This window comes from Balaenoptera ricei, chromosome 10 (assembly GCF_028023285.1).
Source record: "Balaenoptera ricei isolate mBalRic1 chromosome 10, mBalRic1.hap2, whole genome shotgun sequence".
Classification (NCBI taxonomy): domain Eukaryota; kingdom Metazoa; phylum Chordata; class Mammalia; order Artiodactyla; family Balaenopteridae; genus Balaenoptera; species Balaenoptera ricei.
In genome coordinates this window covers 33468808-33494037 of record NC_082648.1, presented here as the reverse complement: position 1 = coordinate 33494037, position 25230 = coordinate 33468808, and the positions used below count along the sequence as shown (strand labels likewise).

The 25230-nt window shown below is 41.0% G+C and overlaps 1 protein-coding gene across 1 annotated transcript in view; it reads right to left on the bottom strand.

Moving 5' to 3' along the window:
- MUC19 (mucin 19, oligomeric) overlaps positions 1-25230 on the bottom strand; it is a 141719-nt gene that overhangs the window by 32651 nt on the left and 83838 nt on the right. The window contains 6 exon segments of the mRNA XM_059937345.1: positions 5290-5343; positions 5492-5545; positions 5792-5839; positions 6232-6285; positions 6424-6474; positions 13575-23381. Coding sequence (XP_059793328.1) covers positions 5290-5343; positions 5492-5545; positions 5792-5839; positions 6232-6285; positions 6424-6474; positions 13575-23381 — 10068 coding nt within the window.

Here is a 25230-nt window from a genome sequence, read left to right as displayed (position 1 = left end):
CAGAAGCTACCCTTGCGGTACCTGCAACAAAAAGAGAAGTGGTGACTTTTCCTCCCATGGGGGGAATCTGATCAACTTTTGGGTTTTTTCAACTGCTTGTGAATTATTTGTGTTCTCTTATGCATAGTTTTATTCCCAAATCAAACAAAGATGCAAATTCCTCAGCATAGGAGGCCCCTCTTCTGGAATTTAATGGTAGTAAGATAGGGGTTATTCATGCTCTGCCTTCTTGTTCTTCTGGGCCCCTTCCTACCATAGTCACCTAATGTGTTTCCAGTTCCTTCATTTATTGATACTCCAGTGGTAGCTCCTAAGAGGATGAAAATAGGAAAACTTTTTAATGTAAACATAGACAGTTATTGGGATAAGCGCTGCACATTTCAGTCACTTTTGTACTCAAGGAAGAATCTAATGAACAGAGGTCAATTTTCTATGTTCATTGTAGCCTTCTGTTTACCTGAAATAGAACCCTCTGGGACTGTCTTTCCATCATTTAATTTCGTGGTGATACCTAAAATGGCAAACAGAAAAAACTTTCTAGACATTTATCACTTCTACTTTCATTTGCAGGGATCTACATGTATGAGGCTGGACCACGGAAAGAGAGGGACTTCAAAAATCTGCCCAAATTGATTCAAAATCAAGTAACAAAAGAAAACATTGTTGATCTGAGATGAGAGTTCCTAAAGAGTTCCTCCACAAGAAACTGTCCTGCAAGAAACAAAAAGCACGGTTGACCATTGAACAAGGTGGGGGTTAGGAGTGCCGACTCCCTCCATAGTCAAAAAATCCATGCATAATTTACAGTTGCCCCTCTGTATCCACAGATATTCCATATCCATGATTCCACATCCCTGGATTCAACCAACCACAGATTGTGTGGTAACAATAATATTTACTATTGAAAATAACCCACATATAAATGGACCTGTGCAATTCAAACCCATGCTGTTCAGGGTCAACTGTAATTTATCAACCAAAATTCTCACACACACCACCAAACACACACGTACACAATAATTCTCATCTATTTTCCATTCCACTACAGTAGTTCTAATGACTCCAGTGGAAGTTGTGGTTTCTGTAAATAAAAAAAAGAAGAAACGGATAAAAGATTTAGGAAGAAGGGAAAATAGGCTATGATGTTCTTACATGAGAAGATCAGTGTGAAAGACATTTTTGCCACCTTATTTCTAGAAAGGATGCTTTCTTTCCAGCTTGTTAACCTACCAGTATTGGAACTTCTAGGTTCAACAGTGGTACCTGAGGCCATACCCTTGGTATCTGAAATGAGAAGGACATGGGATTATCATGCAGAATCTTCCACATCGAGGCAATCTGAGTATCAAATCAATGTATAAAAATAAATGTATATTTCCAGGGCCATATCATTCAGTGTTACATTGTGTATGGCAGCTTCCAGAGGCACTGTTCACAGAGACCGTTTTGTCCAGATGACAGACCTGTAAGCATGCCATTTCGTTGGCCTTTCTACTCTTGGATTGAATCACGTGGGTTTTTCTCGTATATCAATTATTTCATTCATTCAACAAATATTTATTGAGCTCTGTTGAATACTAGAGATTCATCAGTGAATAAATAAATGAAGACTTTTTACTCAAGAAGCCTATTTTCTAGTCGGCCTACTTAGCAAATATAACACAAAATCTTCAGCTAAGAACAGAGGAATTTTTCCCACATTTACTTGTTTTACTTTCAGTGACTTGATTGTCTGATGTTCCAGAGATAGTTCCTAATGGTTGAAAGCAGGAAAAAGACTCTGTGTATGTTATGACCTTTAATCATACATGGAGGCAACCAACCATTAGGCAATTTAGAATTTAAAGCTCAAGACACAAGTCAAATGGGAAACAAAGTTTTCTAAGTTCATTTTAGTCATCTTCTTACCTGAGACAGAACCTTCTGGGATAGTGTTGACTCCTACAGTAATGCCTATAATATCCAGTGGGTTAATCTTCCAGGGAATTACTACTCCTACTGCCCTCTTCAGAAATCCACACCACAGTGCCAGGCATGGGAAAAGGCTGGTCCAGAAACCAGCTGGGGGTTGTGAATCAACAGTATTTTGGGCCCTGCATATCAGCTGGAGGGCCTGCCCTTCCTGTACAATCTCTCTGATCCAGAGTCAAACTCATGATGGTTCTCAACGGCAATGCTAACATCTGGGAATCCTAGTTCTCACAGATTTCATCACAATGACTCTGAGGCTTTCTAAGGAAGTTTTAGACTCTGAGAAAAAGAAATGAGGAAAGTGGAAAGTATGTTTGGGGATACATATTTCTCCCTGAGGTTAGACAAGGGATGATTGCCTTTGTATCTATTCCATTACCAGTGCTGGAACTTCCAGATGCAATAGCTGGGCTGGAGACTACACCACTGGTACCTAAAATCACCAAGGAAAAGGGATTATATGTCATTTCCTTTACGTTCAAAGAAGAGCTAAGAAGAAAATCATTATGTTTCTTTTCAGTCATTGAGGTCCTATTCTAGGATTCCTCACATATCTTTCCACAAGTACATTTCTTTTGGAAAAAAATTAAGTAAAACTATATTTTCACATTAGGAGTCCTCTTATTCTGAATATTGGTAAATATCAGGGACATATTTATATTTTCTCATGTTCACCTGTTTGACTGTCAGAGACCTGGCTCCCTGGTACAATGGTCTGAAGAGAAGACAAGACAAAGGGATTGAGTGAGAGACAGAGAGAGATTTAGAGAGAGAGAGAGAGTATTTTGTTGTATATGAATTCAAGGATTTGGGAAAATATTAACACTCTGGAATTTGGAAGCTCAGACAAAGATTTCCATAGGGCAGAAATCACTCTGCACTCTGTATTATTTCAGCCGGAAGGAATTGACAAAAAAAGAGAATTCTTTTTGGATTCTAGCTAATATGATGGTGATATTTATAATACCAATGGAGAAATCCCATCCCTTCTTTAGACTTGAAGCAGTGAAGCTCAATTCTGTATTTAATGGATTTTCAAAAAGATTTTATTTCTAATAGCAAACCTATTTTGACTCACTTGCAGTGTCCCTAAATTACACACAAACTTTCTCAAGGAAAGCCTAGAGAGTCCTAAAACTGATGGCCTCAAATCACAGACTCTTTTTTTTCACCTGTTTGAGCTCCAGTTCTAGTCTCTTCTGTGGAAGTTGTGGTCTCTGAGGGAAGAAATAGGATAATGATGGAGTCTGGGAATTTGGAATACTGGGAAGAGATATTGGGGTATTTTTTATTATAGAAGCCCTAAAAGAGAGATCATGACATCTGAGATTAAATATGGGGAATTTCCTTCTTGTTAACCTACCTGTGTTAGAACTTTCAGATGCAATGGTTGTTCCAGACAATTCTCCAGTGATACCTAAAATGCAAAAAGTAAATGTTGCAATACAGCATTTCCTCCTCAGTTCATCTTGGAATCATCAGTGTGGCCCTAAAGCACTGGTATCCTTTTCTGAAGACTGTCTATGAAAACAATGGAAAATAAAAAACTTTACAGCATTTCATTTCCCAAGTCAGCTTTGGATGGATGTGGTGCTCCTGGGGTTCCCTTTTACTATGGAGTAAGAGGAAGCAGCAGTAAAAATCACCCTTACCTGTTTTACTTCCAGGGACATATCCACCTGGTGTGCCAGAGGTGCCTAAGTGAGGGAATAAAGTATGGTTTAATCTTTGTAAGAAGGAATCTTTGATATAACTTGGAACATTTTGATAATCATTTGCCTTCATGAAGTTTTCCATCGAGGGGAGATAGAAAATAAATAATAAACATCATGCATAACTATGAGAGGGATGATGATAGACAGCAGGCTATGGCAGGAAGGCAAGCTGGGTAAGGAGGATTGGAAGTACTGCGTGAGGGGGTTGGGATATACGCAATATGTATGCATACCTTTTTACAGGAAAAAAAAAATCTTTGTAAGCCAGAACACTGAGGACAGCTTGATTGAGACATCTGAGGTCTTGGAATTCCCAAGAAGAATAATTACCCGGGTTCATATGGTACAATATTTTTGAAGAAGAGGATTGTCATGGAGAGGATGTACAACTAGTTGACCCTAAAGCTAGACCCAGGCAATCAGTGACACCTCGTCCCCTGCCCTGGCCTTGGAACTTACGTTCTGACCACAGTTCCCATAGTGGGAGCCATTTTCAAGGATGCAGCCTGGAGAGAGCAATGTGTCGTTGAAACCTTCAGGATGGTATATGTGACTGAACCCAGTTAAGGCCTCTGTATAAACTTTTAAGATTCTGGCAGGCAGATGCAGAGATCTACTTGTCTTATGGCTGCCTAAGACAAGCTTTGTATGTAAGTTTCCTTGCTTATTAAACCTGCTACCCACCAACCTGGAGTGGTTTGCCTCTTTCTTCAGTCTCACCTTGCCCTTTGCGGATGGAGCCAAGTTTCAGATTTCACCCAGGAAGCTCCTGAGTTTTTGAACCAACAAATATGGCAGGTCCTTCCCTCATACTCTTTCCCATTCATTTGCTCACTGAAGCGACCCAAATAGAGAAATAATGAGAACCTAGGCCTTGGACTGAAAAACTCACCTCCTGGTAGTCCTCCTTGGGTGGTCTTACTGCCTCTTGTGGAACTTGTGGCTTCTGAGAGAAGAAAAAAAAAAAAAGGAGTAAAGACTTGGGGTGTGGACAGGACATTCTGGGCTTCCACAGTCTATATCTCCTGAAGGTCCACGTTTTAGGACTCCTGACCTGTGTTGGCACTTCTAGGTCCCAGAGTTTTGCCAGAGATGCTCTCAATTGTGCCTGAAAGAAAAAAAAGAAAAAAAAAAAAAGGATTGTGGTCAACTTGTTGCACATCGTGAAATGGGCATAGACTTTAAAAAAAACTGTTTCTCCCATATACCAGTGAATCTATATTTCTCTGGACTTCTTAGTTTCAAGAGATCCTCCAGGTATTTCCTTCAAAACATGTCATTCCCTTCGCAAATTTATGGAGAAAGTCCTCCACCATTGAGACCCCCTTTTAGGGTCTAGTTAAAGGAAGATAGATTTGAGGGCAAATCACCTGTATAACTATCAGGAGTGGGCCCCGTGATGCCCTGATGAAGGCTCGTTAGAACACAAGCAAGAAAAGTTGAAGTGTCTGAACTGAATTTATTGATGTCAAATATTGAACATCTGCTAAAATTTTGCCCAATATGCTGAATATGGAAATTCAAAGAGTTTTGATATATTTCAGACAAGACTTTTTATTGGGAAGATATTAAAAAGTACAAGTAGTGACTCAGCAGTGCTCACCCATGATTATTCCAACTCTTGCTGTTCCACTTTCTTCTACAGAAGTTGTGGCCTCTGAGAGAGGGGAAAACAGAAGAGAGATGATTGGAAACCATGCAAGGACCATGGAAAATATGTGGTAGTTCTCCTACACAGGATAGCACTGGAGTAAACTCATCATAGCTGGATCCATGGAAGATTCCCTGCCATTTTGTCTACTCACCTGTGTTGGAACTGCCAAGCGCAACAGTTGTGCCAGGAATTACCCCAGTGGTGCCTGAAACACAAGGGGTCTAAAGTCTTCACAGTGACTTGTGTTTGTCTCCTAAAGACCTGCCTCTAGAAGAAATGTGCTATATCAAAGGGTCCTTTCACTGCTTCCTGATGAGGTGAGAGTCATAAGCCTTTTCTGTGACTCATGCCATTAAAAAAGCAATCAAAATGTTCCCAAGTTGAAGCAAATTTCTCAGACAACCCATTTATTCCAAGACAGGAAAAAAAGGTGGTTTTCTCCCAGGTTCACCTGTCACACTCCCAGTTACTTGACCTCCTGGTACTGCAGTGCTATCTACTGTGGGACGAAAACCAGAAAAACATTTGAATGTGCCAAGGAAAATACTGAATATCATTATTGATTATTTGAGCGAGAAAAACTTTATATAGGTAGGCCTATTCACATTGCTTTCTCTTCTTTCTAGGTGTGTAATATTCCTTGGTCCCCCTGATGCATATGCCATTCCAAGGAGAAACCCCTCACACGGATTACACAGCAGCCCATCTTTAGAAAGTTACAGCTGTGAGGCTAGATGCTAGTATTGAAAGTTCTTCCATAACATGTTAAATCTAAGAAAATCCTAAAAGCCAATGAAAACTACTCTGCAGGAGATCACACCTCCCAACAGGCAAACCTATGGAGAGTCATAATTCATGCTAAACCTCAAACTATGAGCAACCCATTTGTACCAGGTCTGAGTCCAGTTCCAGGTGTGTCGCTGCCTCCTATTAATCTTGTGGTCTCTGAGGAAATAAAGTGATGAATGATGAGGCCTGAGGATTTGGAATATTAAGAAAAGAATGATGTTGATATTTTATCAGAACAGGTCTACTAACTATATTATGAGGTTAAATAACAAGATTTCCTTCTTGTTAACCTACCTGTGTGGGAACTTCCAGATATGGCTGTCTTAGAGAATTCTCCTGAAGTACCTAAAGTGAGAAAAATAAAGGGATCAACACAGCATTAACTCCCCAATGAATACTGAAGTAGCTATGCAGCCTTGAACCACTGGAGACCTTTCCTGCAGACCTTTGATTCTGTAGGAAATGAACCATCAATTACTCCCACAATTTCCTTTCCTGACTCACCTATTGATCATTATTGTTATTAGAGTTCCCTTTCCGTAGGGTCCACTGAAAGTGAAAGGAGACCATATGTCACCCTCACCTGTTTCACTTCCAGACCCTGGGCTCCCTGGAGTGGTGACAGAGCTGCCTGAAGGAGGAAAAAGGCAGATGATGGGTTCCTTTTTCTAAGTTTTACTCATCAATTACTTGAGCTAATTTGATATTCAGATATTTAAAATAGATCTCCTTGACTCTAATACTCTGATAAGGTTAACTTATTTAGTCCGTCTTACCTGACATGGAACTCTGTGAACTGCTGCTGGCTCCAGGTAAAAACATGGTGATACCTATTAAAGCAAATAGAGTGAAGCTTCAAAATAAGTATACATTTCATCATTCCACTAGTATTTATTAAGCATCTCTTCTGTGCAGTATTGTTTTAGGCCCTTGCATATATCAGCGAGCAGAATATTCAAAGATCCCTCCCCTAATGCAAGTTACATTCTAGCAACTGGAGACCAACAGTGAACAATAAACATAATAAGTCGATGTGATAGATGTTAGTAAGTGCTATGAGAACATGGCAAACCATATAAAAGGATAGGGGACTTGCTAGGCAGGGGCTGGCTAGCAGGTCACCCTCATTCCTGCCATTCAACAACTAGCTCTGCAAGCCCAGGCCTCTGGAAATCCAGATGGAGACATCTGAGTTCATGGAATTCTTAGGCAGACCCAGGTTTGTGACTCTGGCATATTGTGTTCCCAGAGGAAATTCAGGCCCCTTTCCTTTGCCCACTTTCAACTAATGTGTTCACTGTATTCACACAAACAGAGATTTGATGAAAGTCCCAAAGCCTCAGACTAAAAGAGCTCACCTCCTGGAAGTTCTGGTTGGGTGGTCCCACTTCTTCTCATGGAATTGGTGACCTCTGACAGAGAAAAGAAAGAAAGGAGTAAAGACTAGGGTGTGGGAAAGTACACACTGTGCTTTTGTCAGAATATATCACCCAAGGTGCCACTGTCCAGATTTTGCATGTATTTTCATACTTGCCTGTGTTGTAACTTCCAGGTTCCAGAGTTTTTCCAGAGACTATACCAGTAGTACGTAAAACAAGAAAGGGTCAGTGGTCACTAGCTCAATTGCTGTTCACCACGTGATTTAAATAGGAATCTAAAGTCTCTGTGCAGCAGCAAACTATAACCCTGAGACTTTTAGTACCAGTAAGTGATCCATATATGTCTCTTGTAATATGTCTTTCTACAATTTTACTGAGAAGGTGCTCAATTATCAGGTCCCTTTCTTTGGAGGGGAGATAGGAAATTTCTCTCCACATTACCAGTTTATCTGTCCCTAGTTTGACTTCACAATAGTCTAGTGAAGGCTCTTATAAGCTCAGGAAATAAGGAAACTGTCTTGTCTTGTTCTTCTGAATTTGCTCAATATAGCACATATAAAGAGTGCAGATATATTTTCAGAAGATTGTTTTTGAGAAGTTATCATAAAGTTCAGGTATTAGCTTAGCAGGGCTCACCTTTAGCTATTCCAACTCTGGTTGTTTCACTTTCTCCTTCTGCAGGAGAGAAGGAGGAAAGAGTTAACTGGAGAATATTTAAGGATCATGGAAAGGATATGGCAGTAGGTCTGCAAAAGATAGTAACAGAGGAGACATCTAATTTGTGGGAGGACTGTGGAAGATTCTATGTCACCTTGTTGACTCACCTGTGTTGAAACTGCCAGGGGCAACAGTTGTGCCAGGGGCTACCTCAGTGGCGCCTGAAACACAAAATGAAATGTAGTCACCATGGTGCTCATGTTTCTTTCCTAAAAGCATGCCTCTAGAAAGAACCTAGGTATATCTTCATAGTATCTAACTGGACTGCTCACTGACTCTTCTCTGATGATGAGCCCTGTGTAGTTTTCATTAACCATTTTATTACCAAAGCAATCATAGAGACAATGTTCTCAACCAGAGATATGCCTCCTGGCATTCTACATCGAGGAAACAGGGTGGGTTTCTCCCACCCTCTCCTGTCTTACTCCCTATGACTTGGCTTTCTGATGCTACACTGGTACCTGCTCTGGATTCAAAACAGAAGCCATGAGTGTGCTGAGAACTTGAGACACTGGGAAAATACTATGCTCTTCATTGCTTCCTTGTGAAAAGCATACATCTACGTGGGACAGACATGTTTCCTAGGTTCCTGTAACTCTTCTCAGTTTCTCAGGAATACAAAGTTTTCTCACTCTTCCCTCATCAAAGCTATGGTACATGTAAGTCCACAGGAGAAGTTATTCATAACAATTACTACAATCCCAACTTCAGGGATTACATCTACGACTCTAGATTCTGTTATTAGCAACTTTTCAGAAAAAAAATTCAAAACTGAAAAATAATTAATTTGCCTAAAATGCAGTATTGGTAGAGTAAATATGAACTGTTCTCCAGAAATTCTCTCTAGGACCTCCTGTGTCATAATTAGTGGTAATAACAAGACAGGAGTTGCTCCTTCTCACCTGTCTGGAATCCAATTCCAGCAGTACCAATACCTTCTCTGGAAGTTGTAGCCTCTGAGGTAGAAAATAGGAGAACAGTAAATTCTGGGCATTTGGGATATGGGGAAGAGGCATTTAGTATTATTTTTTCACAGCAGCCCTACAAAAAGCTTCATGTCCTGAGTGCCTATAGCGGTGTTCTTATTATTATTTCAACCATACCTGTGTTGGAAATGCCTTTCTTAAAGGATCTCTCAGGTTTCTGATAGTAGGCAATGAGTGACAACAGAGTGATGCATATTGAATGGTCCCCATTCCACAAAGGTAGAATCTAGTGGATCAGGGGGGCAAGTATCAAAATCAAACACCTCATCAGATAAGGACCAGAAAGGGATTTTATATCAGTGAACAAAATAAGAAAAAAATGTCTGTCCTCATGGAGGTTACACTCAAATGTAAATGCTAAAAGAATGCAGAGGGGGAACAATTAAGAAAAAGTGGAACATTCTAAAAAATAAATTTCTTTTGCATATCTTTTAAAACTGTTAAATTTAAAAGAGACACCAGGATGCAATAAAAGATAAAAAAATTTAATGGAAATGGTAGGTGACAAATAATATGCTGAGAAATATGGGACTGCCTTTTTATTTAATAAAGAGGGTATTTCTAGAGTCATTTTTGTTTAGTTGATTGGTTCTGTAAGTTTGTACACAACCAGTGTAGAATTTAATAATTATATATGAGATTCAGTATATCTTTGGTATGATTCAAGAAGGTATAAAAATAGAAAAAGCAAGAGCCCTATGCTACCAAAATCTAATTTGAAGTTTATGTTTTATTAATCTGATAAATTAAGACTTCTGCTATCATATATTTGATTCTAGTTACTGTAACACCATTTTTTTTCAAATCCACATTTACAATGTGACATTTTTTCATCTGTTACTCAGGCTGCTTCAGTGGCACTAAAATTTAAAAATACAAATATATTTATAAATGTACATTTTTATTTATCTCAATTCATACAGATTAATTTGTATTAGGTTAAAATTTGAGAAGAATATCACAGTCCCTTAGATATTTTTCAGAGCTCAAGTAGAAAAAATAGAAATATTATTTCAAGGCACATTGTGAAAAAGCATAATTTTGTCATTTTAATACCAACTTACCTACAACAGGTTCTGGTGGAATTGTATTATCTGAGCCTAATAAAGAAAAATTAAATTTATGTTTCAATTAAATAATATACTTGAATTTTATTTTTAAAATTCACCACAATGCTTCAACTGCTATGATATATAAAATTTTTTATTAAAAAACAGAAATATGTCATTTCCACAGAGGCTCATCTTAGAAATTCTATTCAGGGTGAGAGATCTCTTGGGAGAGAAATTGCAAAGTGCTCTTTTAAGAAATCATCTATGAGTTACAAATTATCAAACTATAAACAAAAGCATTGCCCTTTTCCCAAATAAAATGTTTACACATATGTAATTCTTCTTTGGTTCCATTTAAAGACTAAAGTCTTGAACTTGGAAAATGCAAAAAAAAAAAAGATAAAATACATACTGTGCCCAGGAGTCACATATTAGTAACTACGGAATTAATTTACAATTATGACGTTCAATATATAATATGAAGCATGGCAATTCATTTAGGTTAGCATAACCATAGATTGAATAGATAATATTATACATTTAGTCTGCATCAAATTAATTATTTTCTAGTGATTAGTTTGTAAAATAATTTTATATAAGGGGAGTTTATAAGAGTAGTTAGAATAAACATAGGGTAAATCTTTACCAGGAAAAGAAAGAATAAGCAATCTATTCTTTAAATATTGGACAATTTATTCACTAAAACCTAGGTTCTATTAGATTACCTGCAAATTGAGAAATGAAGTTTTTCCCAATATACTCAATATGAGTATATTGGCTTGGCCAAAAAGTTCATTCGGGTTTTTCCATACGATGCTACAGGAAAACCCAAACGAACTTTTTGGCCGACCCAGTGTTACTAATCTAGAAACTTGATAATATATTATAGGCTTGAATAAATAGTCCATTTATTGTTAAGAAAAAATTGTCTTATAAGTATTTGTGAATTTTATGTCATGTTGTAATAATTGTAAAAAGAAATGAAGAGATAAAATTTTGATTTGCAAAACAATAGTATTATAATTTTCATAACTAAAATGCCCCAAATCTTGTGATTTCAGAATGGCAAAATGCCAAAGTTTCTCAACATATTAAAAATGTTATACTTTTTTTTATTATCTGCTGCTGTAGTTTTTATAGTTAGAAATGGGGAAAATTTAAGCTATGTAAATATTAAATGCAAGCTTTTATTAATGGGTCACTAAAGATCATTGTATATTTGCCTTAGTGGAGGATGCCCTTGTGATAAAGAGCAGACTGTGGAGTCAGTAAACAATGGATAAAAATATTGTCTCCACATGCAAATTGATACAGCCACTATGGAGAACAGTATGGAGGTTCCTTAAAAAACTAAAAATAGAACTACCATATGACCGAGCAATTCCACTACTGGGCATATACCCTGAGAAAACCATAATTCAAAAAGAGTCATGTACCACAATGTTCATTGCAGCTCTATTTACAACAGCCAGGACATGGAAGCAACCTAAGTGTCCATCGACAGATGAATGGATAAAGAAGATGTGGCACATATATACAATGGAATATTACTCAGTCATAAAAAGAAACGAAATTGAGTTATTTGTAGTGAGGTGGATGGACCTAGAGTCTGTCATACAGAGTGAAGTAAGTCAGAAAGAGAAAAACAAATACCGTATGCTAACACATATATATGGAATCTTAAAAAAAAAAAAAAATGGTTCTGAAGAACCTAGGGGCAGGACAGGAATAAAGACACAGATGTAAAGAATGGACTTGAGGACACAGGGAGGGGGAAGGATAATCTGGGACGAAGTGAGAGAGTAGCATTGACATATATACCCTACCAAATGTAAAATAGATAGCTAATGGGAAGCAGCCGCATAGCACAGGGAGATCAGCTCGGTGCTTTGTGTCCACCTAGAGGGGTGGGATAGGGAAGGTGGGAGGGAGACCCAAGAGGGAAGAGATATGGGGATATATGTATATGTATAGCTGATTCACTTTGTTATAAAGCAGAAACTAACACACCATTGTAAAGCAATTATACTCCAATAAAGATGTTAAAAAATATATATTGTCTCCACTATTTGATTTGCTGTAGAACCTGGACCAACTTATGTAATATCTTTTCTAAGTTCTTCATTAGTAAAATGAGATAACAATACTTATTTAAATACTTAAATGACATAATAGATTTTAGGGCATTGTATTATTTAACTGGAATTGTTATTAATTATTATGCCATTTTTAATTAACCAGTGAGCATGAAAACAAGTCAAAAAATACATCTCACATCCCCTGCTTACTTACTTACCAGTAGTAGTGGATCTTTCTGGTGCAATTGTTGAGCTAGGGGTGGCTCCTATGGAATGTGAGATTAAAAGTAGAAAGTCATGAGCAATGTTCTTATTTTATTAGGACACTACCTGGACATTTAACAACGTAACTACTTTGAGTCCAGGTATTGCAGTTGCAGTACTGGTCTGAAAACACCTAACGAAATATCCAAGGTCCTCAATACCAGATAATTTGGATCAGATTTTCTGATTTCTAAACTTATAATACACTAATATCCAATATGGATATTTATCAGATTTATCCAAAAAACTTATGTTGGGTTGTAACTGGGGCCAATAGCTTCCCTTCCCACCCGCCTGATTTTCTGGGTGTAGTTGATCTGGTCATGCTTTCACCCACTTCAGTAGTTTCTCCATATGGTTCTTCAGTTGTGTCTGGTTAAAAGGATAACTGACTATTATCTTCACATGGTTCATTTTGTAAAAATTATAAACTTACTGCCATTTAAGTAAATTTCAAATTTAGATGCTAATAATAAACCTAGAACACCTCTTAATCATTTCTCCAAAAATGTGGTCCCGCGTTGGTGGTATAGTGGTGAGCATAGCTGCCTTCCAAAAATGTGGTCCTTGCTTAAATTAACTTAAATCATTATTGTAATTTGGGCCTAAGCCATGCTCATGTTGGACCACCAAAGGAGCACCCTGGTGAGTCTTGCCTGCTTGGCTCCCAGCAGAAGTGGCTCCAAAGCTTGATGCTCCGACTGGGCCTCCACTACCAGCACCTCTGGTAGCTCCCACTGATCTACTGATTCCACCTGGTCACAAAAGAAGTAGCAGGGATGAAAACATAACCTTCTTAAGGGGTCTGAGGAATCAATTTAAAATAATAATATTCTACAAAATTCCCATCTTTATTCAACAATTAGTTCTAAATAGTATAATTCTGATAAAGTAATATAGTTCAAAATTAGATCTCTATCAAATTAAAATTATTTATATTATTGTCTAAATATAGCTAACTTGACTTGCCTTCATATGTGGTAACCTCACTTCCTGGCCCCCAAGTTGTCCTCCTGGCCCCTGTGGTTGTAAAAGTTGATGATCCAGTTGTTCCAGATCCTTCAACTGATGTCCCAGTTGTCCATGATCTTCCAATTGATGGTCTAGTTGTCTTCGATCCTTCAGCTGATGTATCAAGTGTCTCTAATACTCCAGTTGATGATCCAGTTGTCCCTGAACCTACAATAGATGTTCGTGTTGTCCACATCACTCCAGATGATGGTCCAGTAGTCCCTAAACTTACAACAGAGATTTTAGTGGTTCTTGTCAATCCATCTGGTGATGCAGTTGTCCCTGATCCTTCACCTAAGGGTCCACTTGTTCCTGATTCAACAACAGTGGTCCCTGTTTCTCCAGATGATGATCCAGTTGTCCCTAAACCTACACCGGATGTTATTGTTGTCCTTGTCATTCCAGATGATAGTGCACTTGCCCCTGAACCCCTACCAGATGTTCTAGTGGTTATTGTTAGTCCACCTGCTGATCCAGTTGTCCGTGATGCTTCAGCTGATGATCCACTTGCTCCTGATTCAATAACAGTGGTCCTTCTTTCTCCAGATGGTGGTCCAGTTGTCCCTGAACCTACAACAGATGTTATTTTTGTCCCTGTCACTCCAGATGATGGTCCAGTTGTCCGTGAACCTACAACAGATGTCCTAGTGGTTATAGTCAGTCCAGCAGTTGATCCAGTTGTCTCTGATCCTTCAGCTGATGATCCACTTGACCCTGATCCTATAACAGTGATCCTTCTTTCTCCAGATGGTGGTCCCATTGTCCCTGAAACTACACCAGATGTTATTGTTGTTCTTGTCACTTCAGATGATGGTCCAGTTGTCCCTGAACCTACAACAGATGTCCTAGTGGTTATAGTCAGTCCAGCTGTTGATCCAGTTGTCCCTGATCCTTCAACTGCAGGTGTGGTTGTCTCAGATCCTATAACAGATGATTGAATGGTCTCTGAAACTCCTGCTGTCCTTGTGACTCCAGGAGATGGTACAGTTGTCCCTGAACCTACAGCAGAAGTACCACCTGACACTGTTTCTCCAGGTGATGATCCAGTGGTTCCTGTTTCCCCAGTTGATGGTCCAGTTCTCCATAAATCTCCACCTGATGATCCCATTGTCCTTGACCCTACAACACTTGTTCCAGTTGATGCTGATCCTCCTGGTGATAATACAAGAGTCCTAGTCACCCCAGATAATGGTGCAGCTGTCCCTGAAATTTCAGCATAGATTATAGTTGTTCCTGTAACTCCAGCTAATGAACCAGTTGTTCCAAATCCTTTAATTGATGTTCTAGTTGTCCTTGATCCTCCAGATGATGGTCCAGCTGTCCCTGATACTTCAACTGCTTGTCCTGTTGTTCCTGATCCTATAATAGATGATCGAGTTGTCCCTGAACTTCCAGCTGATAATCCAGTTGTCCTGGTACCTGAAACAAAAGTTCCAGTTTTGCCTGATTCTTCAGCTGATGTTTCCGTTGTCCATGATGCTTCAGCTAATGATCCAGTTGTCCCTAAACCTACATCAGGTGATTCAGTTGATACAGATCCATCAGGTGATGATTCAGGGGTCAGTGTTGCTCTAGATGATAGTGTAGTTATACCTGAATTTACAACAGAGATTCTATTGGTTCCTGTCACTCCAGATAATGAACGAGTTGTTCCTAATCTTTCAATTGATGTTCCAGTTGTCTCTGATGGTCCAGATAATGATCCAGTTGTCCCTGAACTTACAATAGAGATTCTAGTTGTTCCTAGCAGTACAACTGTGGATCCAGTTATCCCTGATCCTACAACTGATTGTAAACTTGTCCCTGATCCCATAACAGTCGTCCCTATTTCTCCAGATAATGGTGTAGTTGTCTCTGAACCTACAAAAGATGATCCAGCTGTTCCTGATCCTCCAGGTATTGATCTAGTGGTGACTGATCCTTCAACTGATGGTAAACTAGTTCCTCTTCCTATAACTGTGGTCCTTGTTGCTCCAGATAATGGTGCAGTTGTCTCTGAACTTACACCAGGTGGTTCAGTTGGTGCTGATCCTACAGGCAATGATCCAGGAGTCCCTGATGCTCCAGATGAGGGTATAATGTTTCCTGATCCTATAACTGTGGTAACTGTTGTTGCAGATAATGGTGTACTTGTCTCTGAACCTACAACATATGGTCGACTTGTCCCTGACCCCCCAGATGTTGAACTAGTGGTGGCTGATGCTTCAACTGATGACAAACTGGTTCTTGTCACAATAACAGTGGTCCCTGTAGCTCCAGATAATGGTGCAGTTGTCTCTGAGCCTACAACAGATGGTCCACTTGTCTCTGATCCTCCAAGTATTGATCTAGTGGTCGCTGATCCTTCAACTAATGGTAAACTGGTTACTAATCCTATAACAGTGGTTGCCTTTGCTCCAGATGATGGTGCAGTTGTCTCTGAACTTGAACCAGGTGATCCAGGGGTCGGTGATCCACCAGGTAATGATCCAGGGTTTGCCGATGTTACCGATGATGGTAAACTGGTTCCTAATCCATAAATAGTAGTCCTTGTTCCTACAGATAATGGTGCAGTTGTCTCTGAACCTACATCAGGTGGTGCAGGTGCTGCTGATTCTCCAGGCGATGATCCAGGGGTCCCTGATGCTCCAGACGAGGGTAAACTGGTTCCTGATTCTATAACATTAGTACCTGTTGCTCCAGATAAAGATGAAATTGTCTTTGAGCTTACACCAGGTGGTCCAGTTGTCCTTGATCCTCCAGGTACCGATCTAGTGGTCCCTGATCCTTCAATTGATGGTAAACCTGTTCCTGATCCTATAACAGTGGTCCCTGTCGCTCTAGATAATGGTGCACTTGTGTCTGAACCTACAACATATGGTCCGCTTGTCCCTGACCCTACATGCATTGAACTACTGGTGACAGATCTTTCAGCTGATGGCAAGCTGGTTCTTGATGCAATAACAGTGGTCCCTGTTGCTCCAAATAGAGACACAGTTGTCTCTGAACCTACAACTGATAGTCCAGTTCTCCTTGATCCTCCAGGAATTGATCTAGTAGAGGCTGTTCTTTCAAATGATGTTAAACTGTCTCCAGATCCTGTAAGAGTGGTGCCTATTGCTCCAGATACTGGTCTAAATGTCTCTGAACCTACAACAGGTGGTCCAGTCGCTGCTGACCTTCCAGGTGATATTGCAGGGTTTCCTGATGCTCCAGATGAGGGTAAACTAGTTCCTGATCTTATAACATTAGTCCCTGTTGTTCCAGATAATTGCTCAGTTATCTCTGAACTTAAACCAGTTGGTCCACTTGTCTCTGATCCTCCAGGTAGTGATCTAGTGGCCCCTGATCCCTCAACTGATGGTAAACTTGTTCCTGAACCTATAACTGCAGTTCCTGTTGCTCCAGATAATACCGCATTTGTCTCCAAAACAATAACAGGTGATCCAGTTGCTGCTGATCCTCCAGGTGATGGTCCAGCAGTCCCTGACGCTCCAGATGAGAGTAAACTTGTTCCTGATACTAAGGCAGCGGTCCCTTTTGCTCCAAATAATAGGGCAGTTGTGTCTGAAACAACACCACGTGGTCCAGTTGCTGCTGATCCTCTGGGTGATGATCCAGGGTTCCCTGATGCTCCAGATGAGAGTAAACTGGTTCCTGATCCTAAAGCAGCAGTCTCTGATGCTCCAGAAAATGGTGCCATTGTCTCTGAAACAACACCAGGTGGTCCAGTTGCTGCTGATCCTCCGGGTGATGATCCAGGGTTCACTGATGCTCCAGATGAGGGTAAAGTGCTTCCTGATCCTATAATATTAGACCCTGTTGTTCCAGACAATGCCGCAGTTATGTCTGAACTTACACCAGGTTGTCCACTTGTCCGTGATCCTCCAAGTAGTGATCTAGTGGTCCCTGATCCCTCAACTGATGGTAAACTGGTTCCTGATCCTATAGTTGCAGCTCCTGTTGCTCCAGATAATGGTGCAGTTGTCTCTGAACCAATACCAAGTGGTCCACTTGTTGCTGATCCTCCAGGAGATGATAAAGGGGTCCCTGATGTTCCAGATGAGTGTAAACCGGTTCCTGGTCTTATAGTGGCAATTCCTGTTGCTCCAGATAATGGTGCAGTTGTCTCTGAAACAATAACAGGTGATCCACTTGCTGATGATCCTCCAGGTGACAATCCAGGGGTCCCTGATGCTCCAGATGAGGGTAAACCGGTTCCTGATCCGATAGCAATGGTCCCTGTTTCTCCAGATAATAGGGCAGTTGTGTCTGAAACAATACCAGGTGATCCAGTTGCTGCTGATCCTCCAGGTGATGATGCAGGGGTCCTTATTGCTCCTGATCTTATAACATGAGGCCCTGTTGTTCCAAATAAAGATGCAGTTGTCTCTGAACTTACAGCAAGTGGTCCAGTTGTCCCTGATCCTCCAGGTATTGATCTAGTGGTCCTTAATCTTTCAACTGTTGGTAAACTGTTTGCTGATCCTAGAGCAGCGGTCTCTATTGCTCCAGCTAATTGTGCACTTGTCTCTGAACCAACACCATGTGTTCCAGTTGCTGCCGATCCTCCAGGTGATGAACCAGGGTTTCCTGAGGCTCCTGATGTGGGTAAACTTGTTCCCAATCGTATAAAATTAGTCCCTGTTTTTCCAGATAATGGTGCAGTTGGCTCTGAACGTACAGCAGCTGGTACAGTTGTGTCTGATCCACCAGTTATTGATCTAGTGGTCCCAGATCCTTCAACTAACGGTAAACCGATTCCTGATCCTATAGCAGCAGACCCTGTTGCAGCAGATAATGGTGCAGTTGTTTGCAAAACAACACCAGGTGGTGCACTTGCTGCTGATCCTCCAGGCGATAATCCAGGGGTTCCTGATGCCCCAAATGAAGGTAAACTGCTTCTTGGTCCTATAGTAGCAGACCCTGTTGCTGCAGATAATGGTGCAGCTGTTTGCAAAACAACACCAGGTGGTGCACTTGCTGCTGATCCTCCAGGTGATAATCCAGGGGTTCCTGATGCCCCAAATGATGGTAAACTGCTTCCTGATCCTATAACATTAGTCCCTGTTGCTCCAGATAATGGCGCAGTTATCTCTGAACTTACACGAGGTCGTCCACTTGCCCCTGATCCTCCAGGTAGTGATCTAGTGCTCCCTGATCCCTCAACTGAAGGTAAACCTGTTCCTGATCCTAAACCTGAAGCTCTTCTTTCTCCAGATAATGGTGCAGTTGTCTCTGTAACTACAACAGGTAGTTCAGTTGTCCCTATGCCTCCAGGTGTTAATCTAGTGGTCCCTGGTCCTTCAACTGATGGTAAACTGGTTCCTGATCCTAAAGCAGTGGTTTCTGTTGCTCCAGATAATGGTGCAGTTGTCTCTGAACCAAGACCAGGTGGTCCAGCAGCTGATGATCCTCCAGGTGATGATCCAGGGGTTTCTGATACTCCAGATGAAGGTAAACTGGTTCCTAATCCTATAGCAGCAGTCCCTGCTGCTCCAGATAATAAGGCAGTTATGTCTGAAATAAGACCAGGTGGTCCAGTTGCTGATCCTCCTGTAGATGATCCAGGTGTCTCTGATGTTCCAGATGAGGATAAACTGGTTCCTGATGCTATAGGAGTGGTCTCTGTTGCTCCAGAAAATGGTGCTGTCGTCTGCAAACCAATACCAGGTGGTTCACTTGCTGCTGATCCTCCAGTTGACGATCCAGGTGTCCCTGATGTTCCGGATGAGGTTAAACTGGTCTCTGATCCTATAACATTAGTCCCTATTGTTCCAGATAATGGCGCAGTTATATCTGAACTTACCCCAGGTGGTCCACTTGTCTCTGATCCTCCAGGTAGTGATCTAGTGGTCCCTGATCCCTCAACTGATGGTAAACTAGTTCCGGATCCTATAGCTGCAGTTCCTGTTGCTACAGATAACGGTGGAGTTATCTCTGAAACAATACCAGGTGGTCCAGTTGCTGCTGATCCTCCAGGTGATGACCCAGGGGTCCCTATTGTTCCTGATCCTATAACATGAGTCCCTGTTGCTCCAAATAAAGATGCAGTTGTCTCTGAATTTACAGCACCTGATAAAGTTGTCCCTGATCCTCCGGGTATTGATCTAGTGGTCCCTAATCTTTCAACTGATGGTAAACCGTTTGCTGATTCTATAGCAGCAGTCCCTGTTGCTCCAGATAATGGTGCCGTTGTCTCTGAACCAACACTAGGTGTTCCAGTTGCTGCCGATCCTCCAGGTGATGATCCAGGGTTTCCTGATGCTCCAGATGAGGGTAAACTTGTTCCTGATCCTATAATATTACTCCCTGATTCTCCAGATAATGGCACAGTTATACCTGAACTTACACCAGGTTGTCCACTTGTCCCTGATCCTCCAGATAGTGATCTGGTGGTCCCTGATCCCTTCACTGATGGTAAACTGGTACCTGATCCTATAGCTGCAGTTCCTGTTGCTACAGATAATGCTGCAGTTGTCTCTGAACCAATACCAGGTAGTCCAGTTGCTGCTGATCCTCCAGGGGATGATCCAGGGGTTCCTGATGCTCCAGATGAGGGTAAACGTGTTCCTGGACTTATAGCAGCAGTTCTTCTTGCTCCAGATAATGGCGCAGTTATATCTGAACTTACACCAGGTCGTCCACTTGTCCTTAATCCTCCAGGTGGTGATCTAGTGGTCCTTGATCCCTCAATCAATGGTAAACTTGTTCCTGATCCTAAACCTGCAGTTCCTCTTGCTCCAGGTAATGGTGCAGTTTTCTCTGTACCTACAGCAGGTGGTCCAGTTGTCCCTGATCTTCCAGGTATTAATCTAGTGGTCCCTGGTCCTTCAACTGATGGTAAACTGGTTCCTGATCCTAAAGCACTGGTCCTTGTTGCTCCAGATAATGGTGCAGTTGTCTGCAAACCAACACTAGGTGGTGCATGTGCTGCTGATACTCCAGTTGATGATCCAGGGGTTCCTGATGATCCGGACAAGGGTAAACTGGTTCCTGATCCTATAACATTAGTCACTGTTGCTCCAGATAACTGTGCAGTTATCTCTGAACTTACACCAGATGGTTCAGTTGTCCCTGATCTTCCAGGTAGTGATCTAGTGGTCCTTGATCCCTCAACTGATGGTAAACTGGTTGCTGATCCTATAGCTGCAGTTATTGTTGCTCCAGATAATGCTGCAGTTGTCTGTGAACCTACACCAGGTAGTGCAGTTGTCCCTGATTCTTGAGAAATTGATCTAGTGGTCCCTGTTTCTTCAGCTGAGAGTAAACTGATTCCTGCCCCCATAGCAGCAGTCCCTGTTGCTCCAGATAGTGTTGCTGTTGTCTCCAAACCAACACCAGGTGATGAAGTTGCTGCTGATCCTCCAGTTGATGATCGAAGAGTCCCTGATGCTCTAGATATTGGTAAACTGGTTCCTGATCCTGTAACACTAGTCCCTGTTGCTCCAGATAATGGCGCAATTATATCTGAACTTACACTAGGTGGTCCACTTGTCCCTGATCCTCCAGGTAGTGATCTAGTGCTCCCTGATCCCTCAACCGATGGTAAACTTGTACCTGATCCTATAGTTGCAGTTCCTCTTGTTCCAGATACTGGTGCAGTTGTCTCTGAACTTACAGCAGGTGGTCCAGTTGTCCCTGATTTTCCTGGTATTGATCTAGTGGTCCCTGATTTTAAAACCAATGTTAAACCGGTTCCTGATCTTATAGCAGCAGTCCCTGTTGCTCCAGATAATGGTGCCATTGTCTCTGAACCAACACCATATGGCCCAGTTGCTGCTGATCCTGCAGGTGATGATCCTGGGGTCCCTGATGCTCCGGATGAGGGTAAACCTGTTCCTGATCCTATAACATTAGTCCCTGTTGTTGCAGATAATGGCACAGATATCTCTGAATTTAGACCAGTTGGTCCACTTGTCCCTGATCTTCCAGGTACTGATCTAGTGGTCCCTGATTCCTCAACCGATGGTAAACTTGTTCCTGATGCTATAGCTGCAGTTCCTGTTGCTCCAGATAATGGTGGAGTTGCCTCTGAACCAATACCAGGTGGTCCAGTTGCTGCTGATCCTCCAGGTGATGATCCAGGTGTCACTGATGCTCCAGATGAGGGTAAACTCGTTCCTGATTCTGTAACTATGTTTCCTGTTGCTCCAGATAATGGTGTATTTGTCTCTGAACCTATACCAGGTGATCCAGTTGCTGCTGATTTGCTAGGTGATGGTCCAGGGGTCCCTGATGTTCCAGATGAGGGTAAACTACTTCCTGTTCCTATAACAGTGGTCTCTGTTGTTCCAGATAAAGATGCAGTTGTCTCTGAACCTACAACAGATTGTCCAGTTGTCCCTGATCCTCGAGGTACTGAACTAGTCATGGCTGTTCTTTCAACTGATGGTAAACTGACTCCTGTCCCTGTAACAGTGGTCCGTGTTGCTCCAGATAATGGTGCAGTTGTCTCTGAAACTACAACAGGTGGTCCACTTGCTCCTGATCCTCCAGGTGATGATCCAGTTGTCCCTGAACCTACAACAGAGATTCCAGTTGTTCCTGTCACCTCAGCTAATGATCGAGTTGCTCCTGAACTGTCACTTGCTGTTCCAGTTGCTCCTGATGTTCCAGATGATGGTTCAGTTGTCCCCAACCCTACAACAGAGATGTTAGTTGTTCCTGTCAGTCCAGCTGTTGATCCACTTGTCATTGATCCTTCAAGGGATGATCCATTTGTCCCTGATCCTATAACAGTTGTCCCTTTTGCTCCAGGTAATGGTGTAGTTGTCCATGAACCTACAACCTTTGGTCCAGTTGCTGCTGATCCTCCAGGTGATGATCCAGGGGTCCCTGATGCTCCAAAAGAGGGTAAACTTGTTCGTGATCCTATAACAGTGGTTCCTGTTGCTCTAGATAATGGTACATTTGTCTCTGAACCTACACCAGATTGTCCTGTTGTTGCTGATCCTCCAGTTGATGGTTCTGGTGTCCAAGATGCTCCAGATGAGGGTAATCTGGTTCCTGATCTTATAACAGTGGTCCCTGTTGCCCCAGATAATGGTGCACTTGTCTCTGAACCTACAATATTTGGTCCAGTTGCTATTGAATTTCCAGGTGTTGATCCAGGGATCCCTGATCCTCCAGATGACCATAAACTGGTTCTTTTTCCAATAATAGTAGTCCCTATTGCTCCAAATAATGGAGCAGTTGTCTCTGACCCTACAATAGATGGTCCAGTTGACCTAGATTTTCCAGTTGTCCCTGATGTTCTCATTGATGGTTCATATGTTCCTGTCACTGCATCTGATGTCTCAGTGGTTCTTGATCCTCTAACTGATCGTTCACTTGTCTTTGAACCTAAAGCTGATGATGCAGTTGCCCCAGAATCACCAGTTGATGGTCCAGTAGCCCCTGATACTCCAATTGAGGATCCAGTTGTTCCTGATCCTCCAGTTGATGTTTCAGTAGTCCCTGCCACTCCAGTTGATGGTACTGTTGTCCCTGATTCTTCAGTTGATGATCCAGTAGTCCCTGTAACTCCAATTGATTGCACAGTTGTCCTTGATCCTTCAGTTAATGGTACAGTTTTTCCTGAGACTTCATTTGATTGTTTAGTGGTTCCTGATTCTTCTGTTGATGGTCCAGTTGTCTCTGTCACTCCAGATAATGATCCAGTTGTCCCTGATCCTACAACAGATGGTCCAGTTGTCCTTGATCCTCCAGATGATGGTTCAATTGTCCCTGATCCTTCAGTTGATTGTCCAATTGTCCTTGATCCTCCAGCTGATGTTAAAAGAGCTGATTAAAAGAGAGGCATCAAGGAAAACTTTAAGATTTTTTCCTGAGTAGAACGAGTCAGTGATGGTACCATTTATTGATATGGGAAAGACTGATAGAACAGGTGTGGGTTTGAAAGAAAATCAAGAATTCTGTTTAGCTCATGCTAAATCTGCGATTTCTATTAGACATAAAAGTGGAAATGTCAAGTTATCGATTAAGTGCTAATCTAGAGATACAGAGAAGCCAAGACTGAGGATATATATTTAGATATCTACATCTAAAATATCTTCGAAATTTTTTATACCTGACTTCCTAGGGATTATGCAACCACGCCCGCTAGGCCTGTCTTGTCTCTGACTACCGGAAGCTTCCTTCTGAGCTCAATTTAAGGGAACTTCCCACCCGCCAAGTCATGCTCTTGCCTTTTTCTACAGACTAGTTTGCTAACTACCAGCTAACACTGTGATTGCCTCTGAAAACTTAACTTTATTCTCATTCATGCAACTTTGAATTAGTATTCTGTTTGAGGTCTTGAAGCAATTAATTCCACCATACCTCATATCCTGTCATTCTTTGACACTGAGTAAAGCCTACATTTCAGTTTCCTCTATCATCTGTGGCATTCTAAAGTCATGCTGGGCTTTGTCTCTTTTATTCTAAACCCTTACTTCTTCCACAACCTGTTCTCTATCACAATTACTTTTACCCTGTCCTCTGGAATCCACAGTCAATGATTTTAAAAACTCTTCTATATGCTTAACTGTTTTACAAAGTGCTTCTACCTCCTCCTGGGCTTAACCTAATGGAACTAATTCTGCAACAACCTGGCATAACTCAGAATGCTCCAAATCTTTAGCTGAAGAATTCTAAAGGACCAAATGAGGATGGAGGCCTTGGATTTGTAGAGATATGGATCTACACAGTGGTGTGCGTGTGTGGATGCAAAGCTCCACTACTTGAGTATAGCAACAAGTAGCCTACTCCCTCCCACATCTCCAATTCTTCTGGAAGATTATCTTTCACATAACCTGTTTTTTTTGCCTCATTTATAAGAATAAAGCTCTTAATCCTTTACCAGACTGGGAGTTCCTATTCATTTATTTACTTATTCACCAGATATCCACCAGATATTTATCAAGTCAGTCATTCAGCTAGGTACTGGGAACACAGCTGAAAATAAGAACAGGCAAGTTGACAAGATCTTTCTATACTTTTGACAGAAGTTCACCATGTTGGTGGCCTATGTAGTAATGGTGAATAACTGGATGAAGAATCAACAGTGTTGGCCCTGTTTGGGCCTCACAACATACTCATTCTGTGACTGAAGTAAACACATTACTTTTTTCATAAATAAAATGTAAATAATTCCGAATATACTGTCAATTGCTCAGGGCGGTTGTATAATTCAAGTAAGTAATTGTATGTGACAACATTTTGTCCATTTTACACTTAGTGTATTTTTTCTGCTCATCATTTTTTATTTTTGCTAAAACAGATTAAGATGACTCACAAATGATATTATACAATGGTTAATGATTGCCTCATATCTTTATTTTTATCCATTAAGTTGTATCAATATATTGGGTAAAAATCAAGGTATAAAAACAGTATTATTTTATTCTACCATTATGTTTCTCAAACACTTTTTTTTGCCTATTTCATGAGAAATATTCATCAATCCTATTTATTTATTTGTTTTTAGTCTCTATCTTTAGTCCTTCGAAACATGTTAAGCATTATGAAGCACAAACATTGTTTAATATGGGTTGAGCTTTGAGCAAATGAGGTATTGTCATGTCCCATTTGCAAATTCTAGAAAATAAGACATTTTTAAACCAATGTGTAGAGATTTTAGGGAGCAAATTGT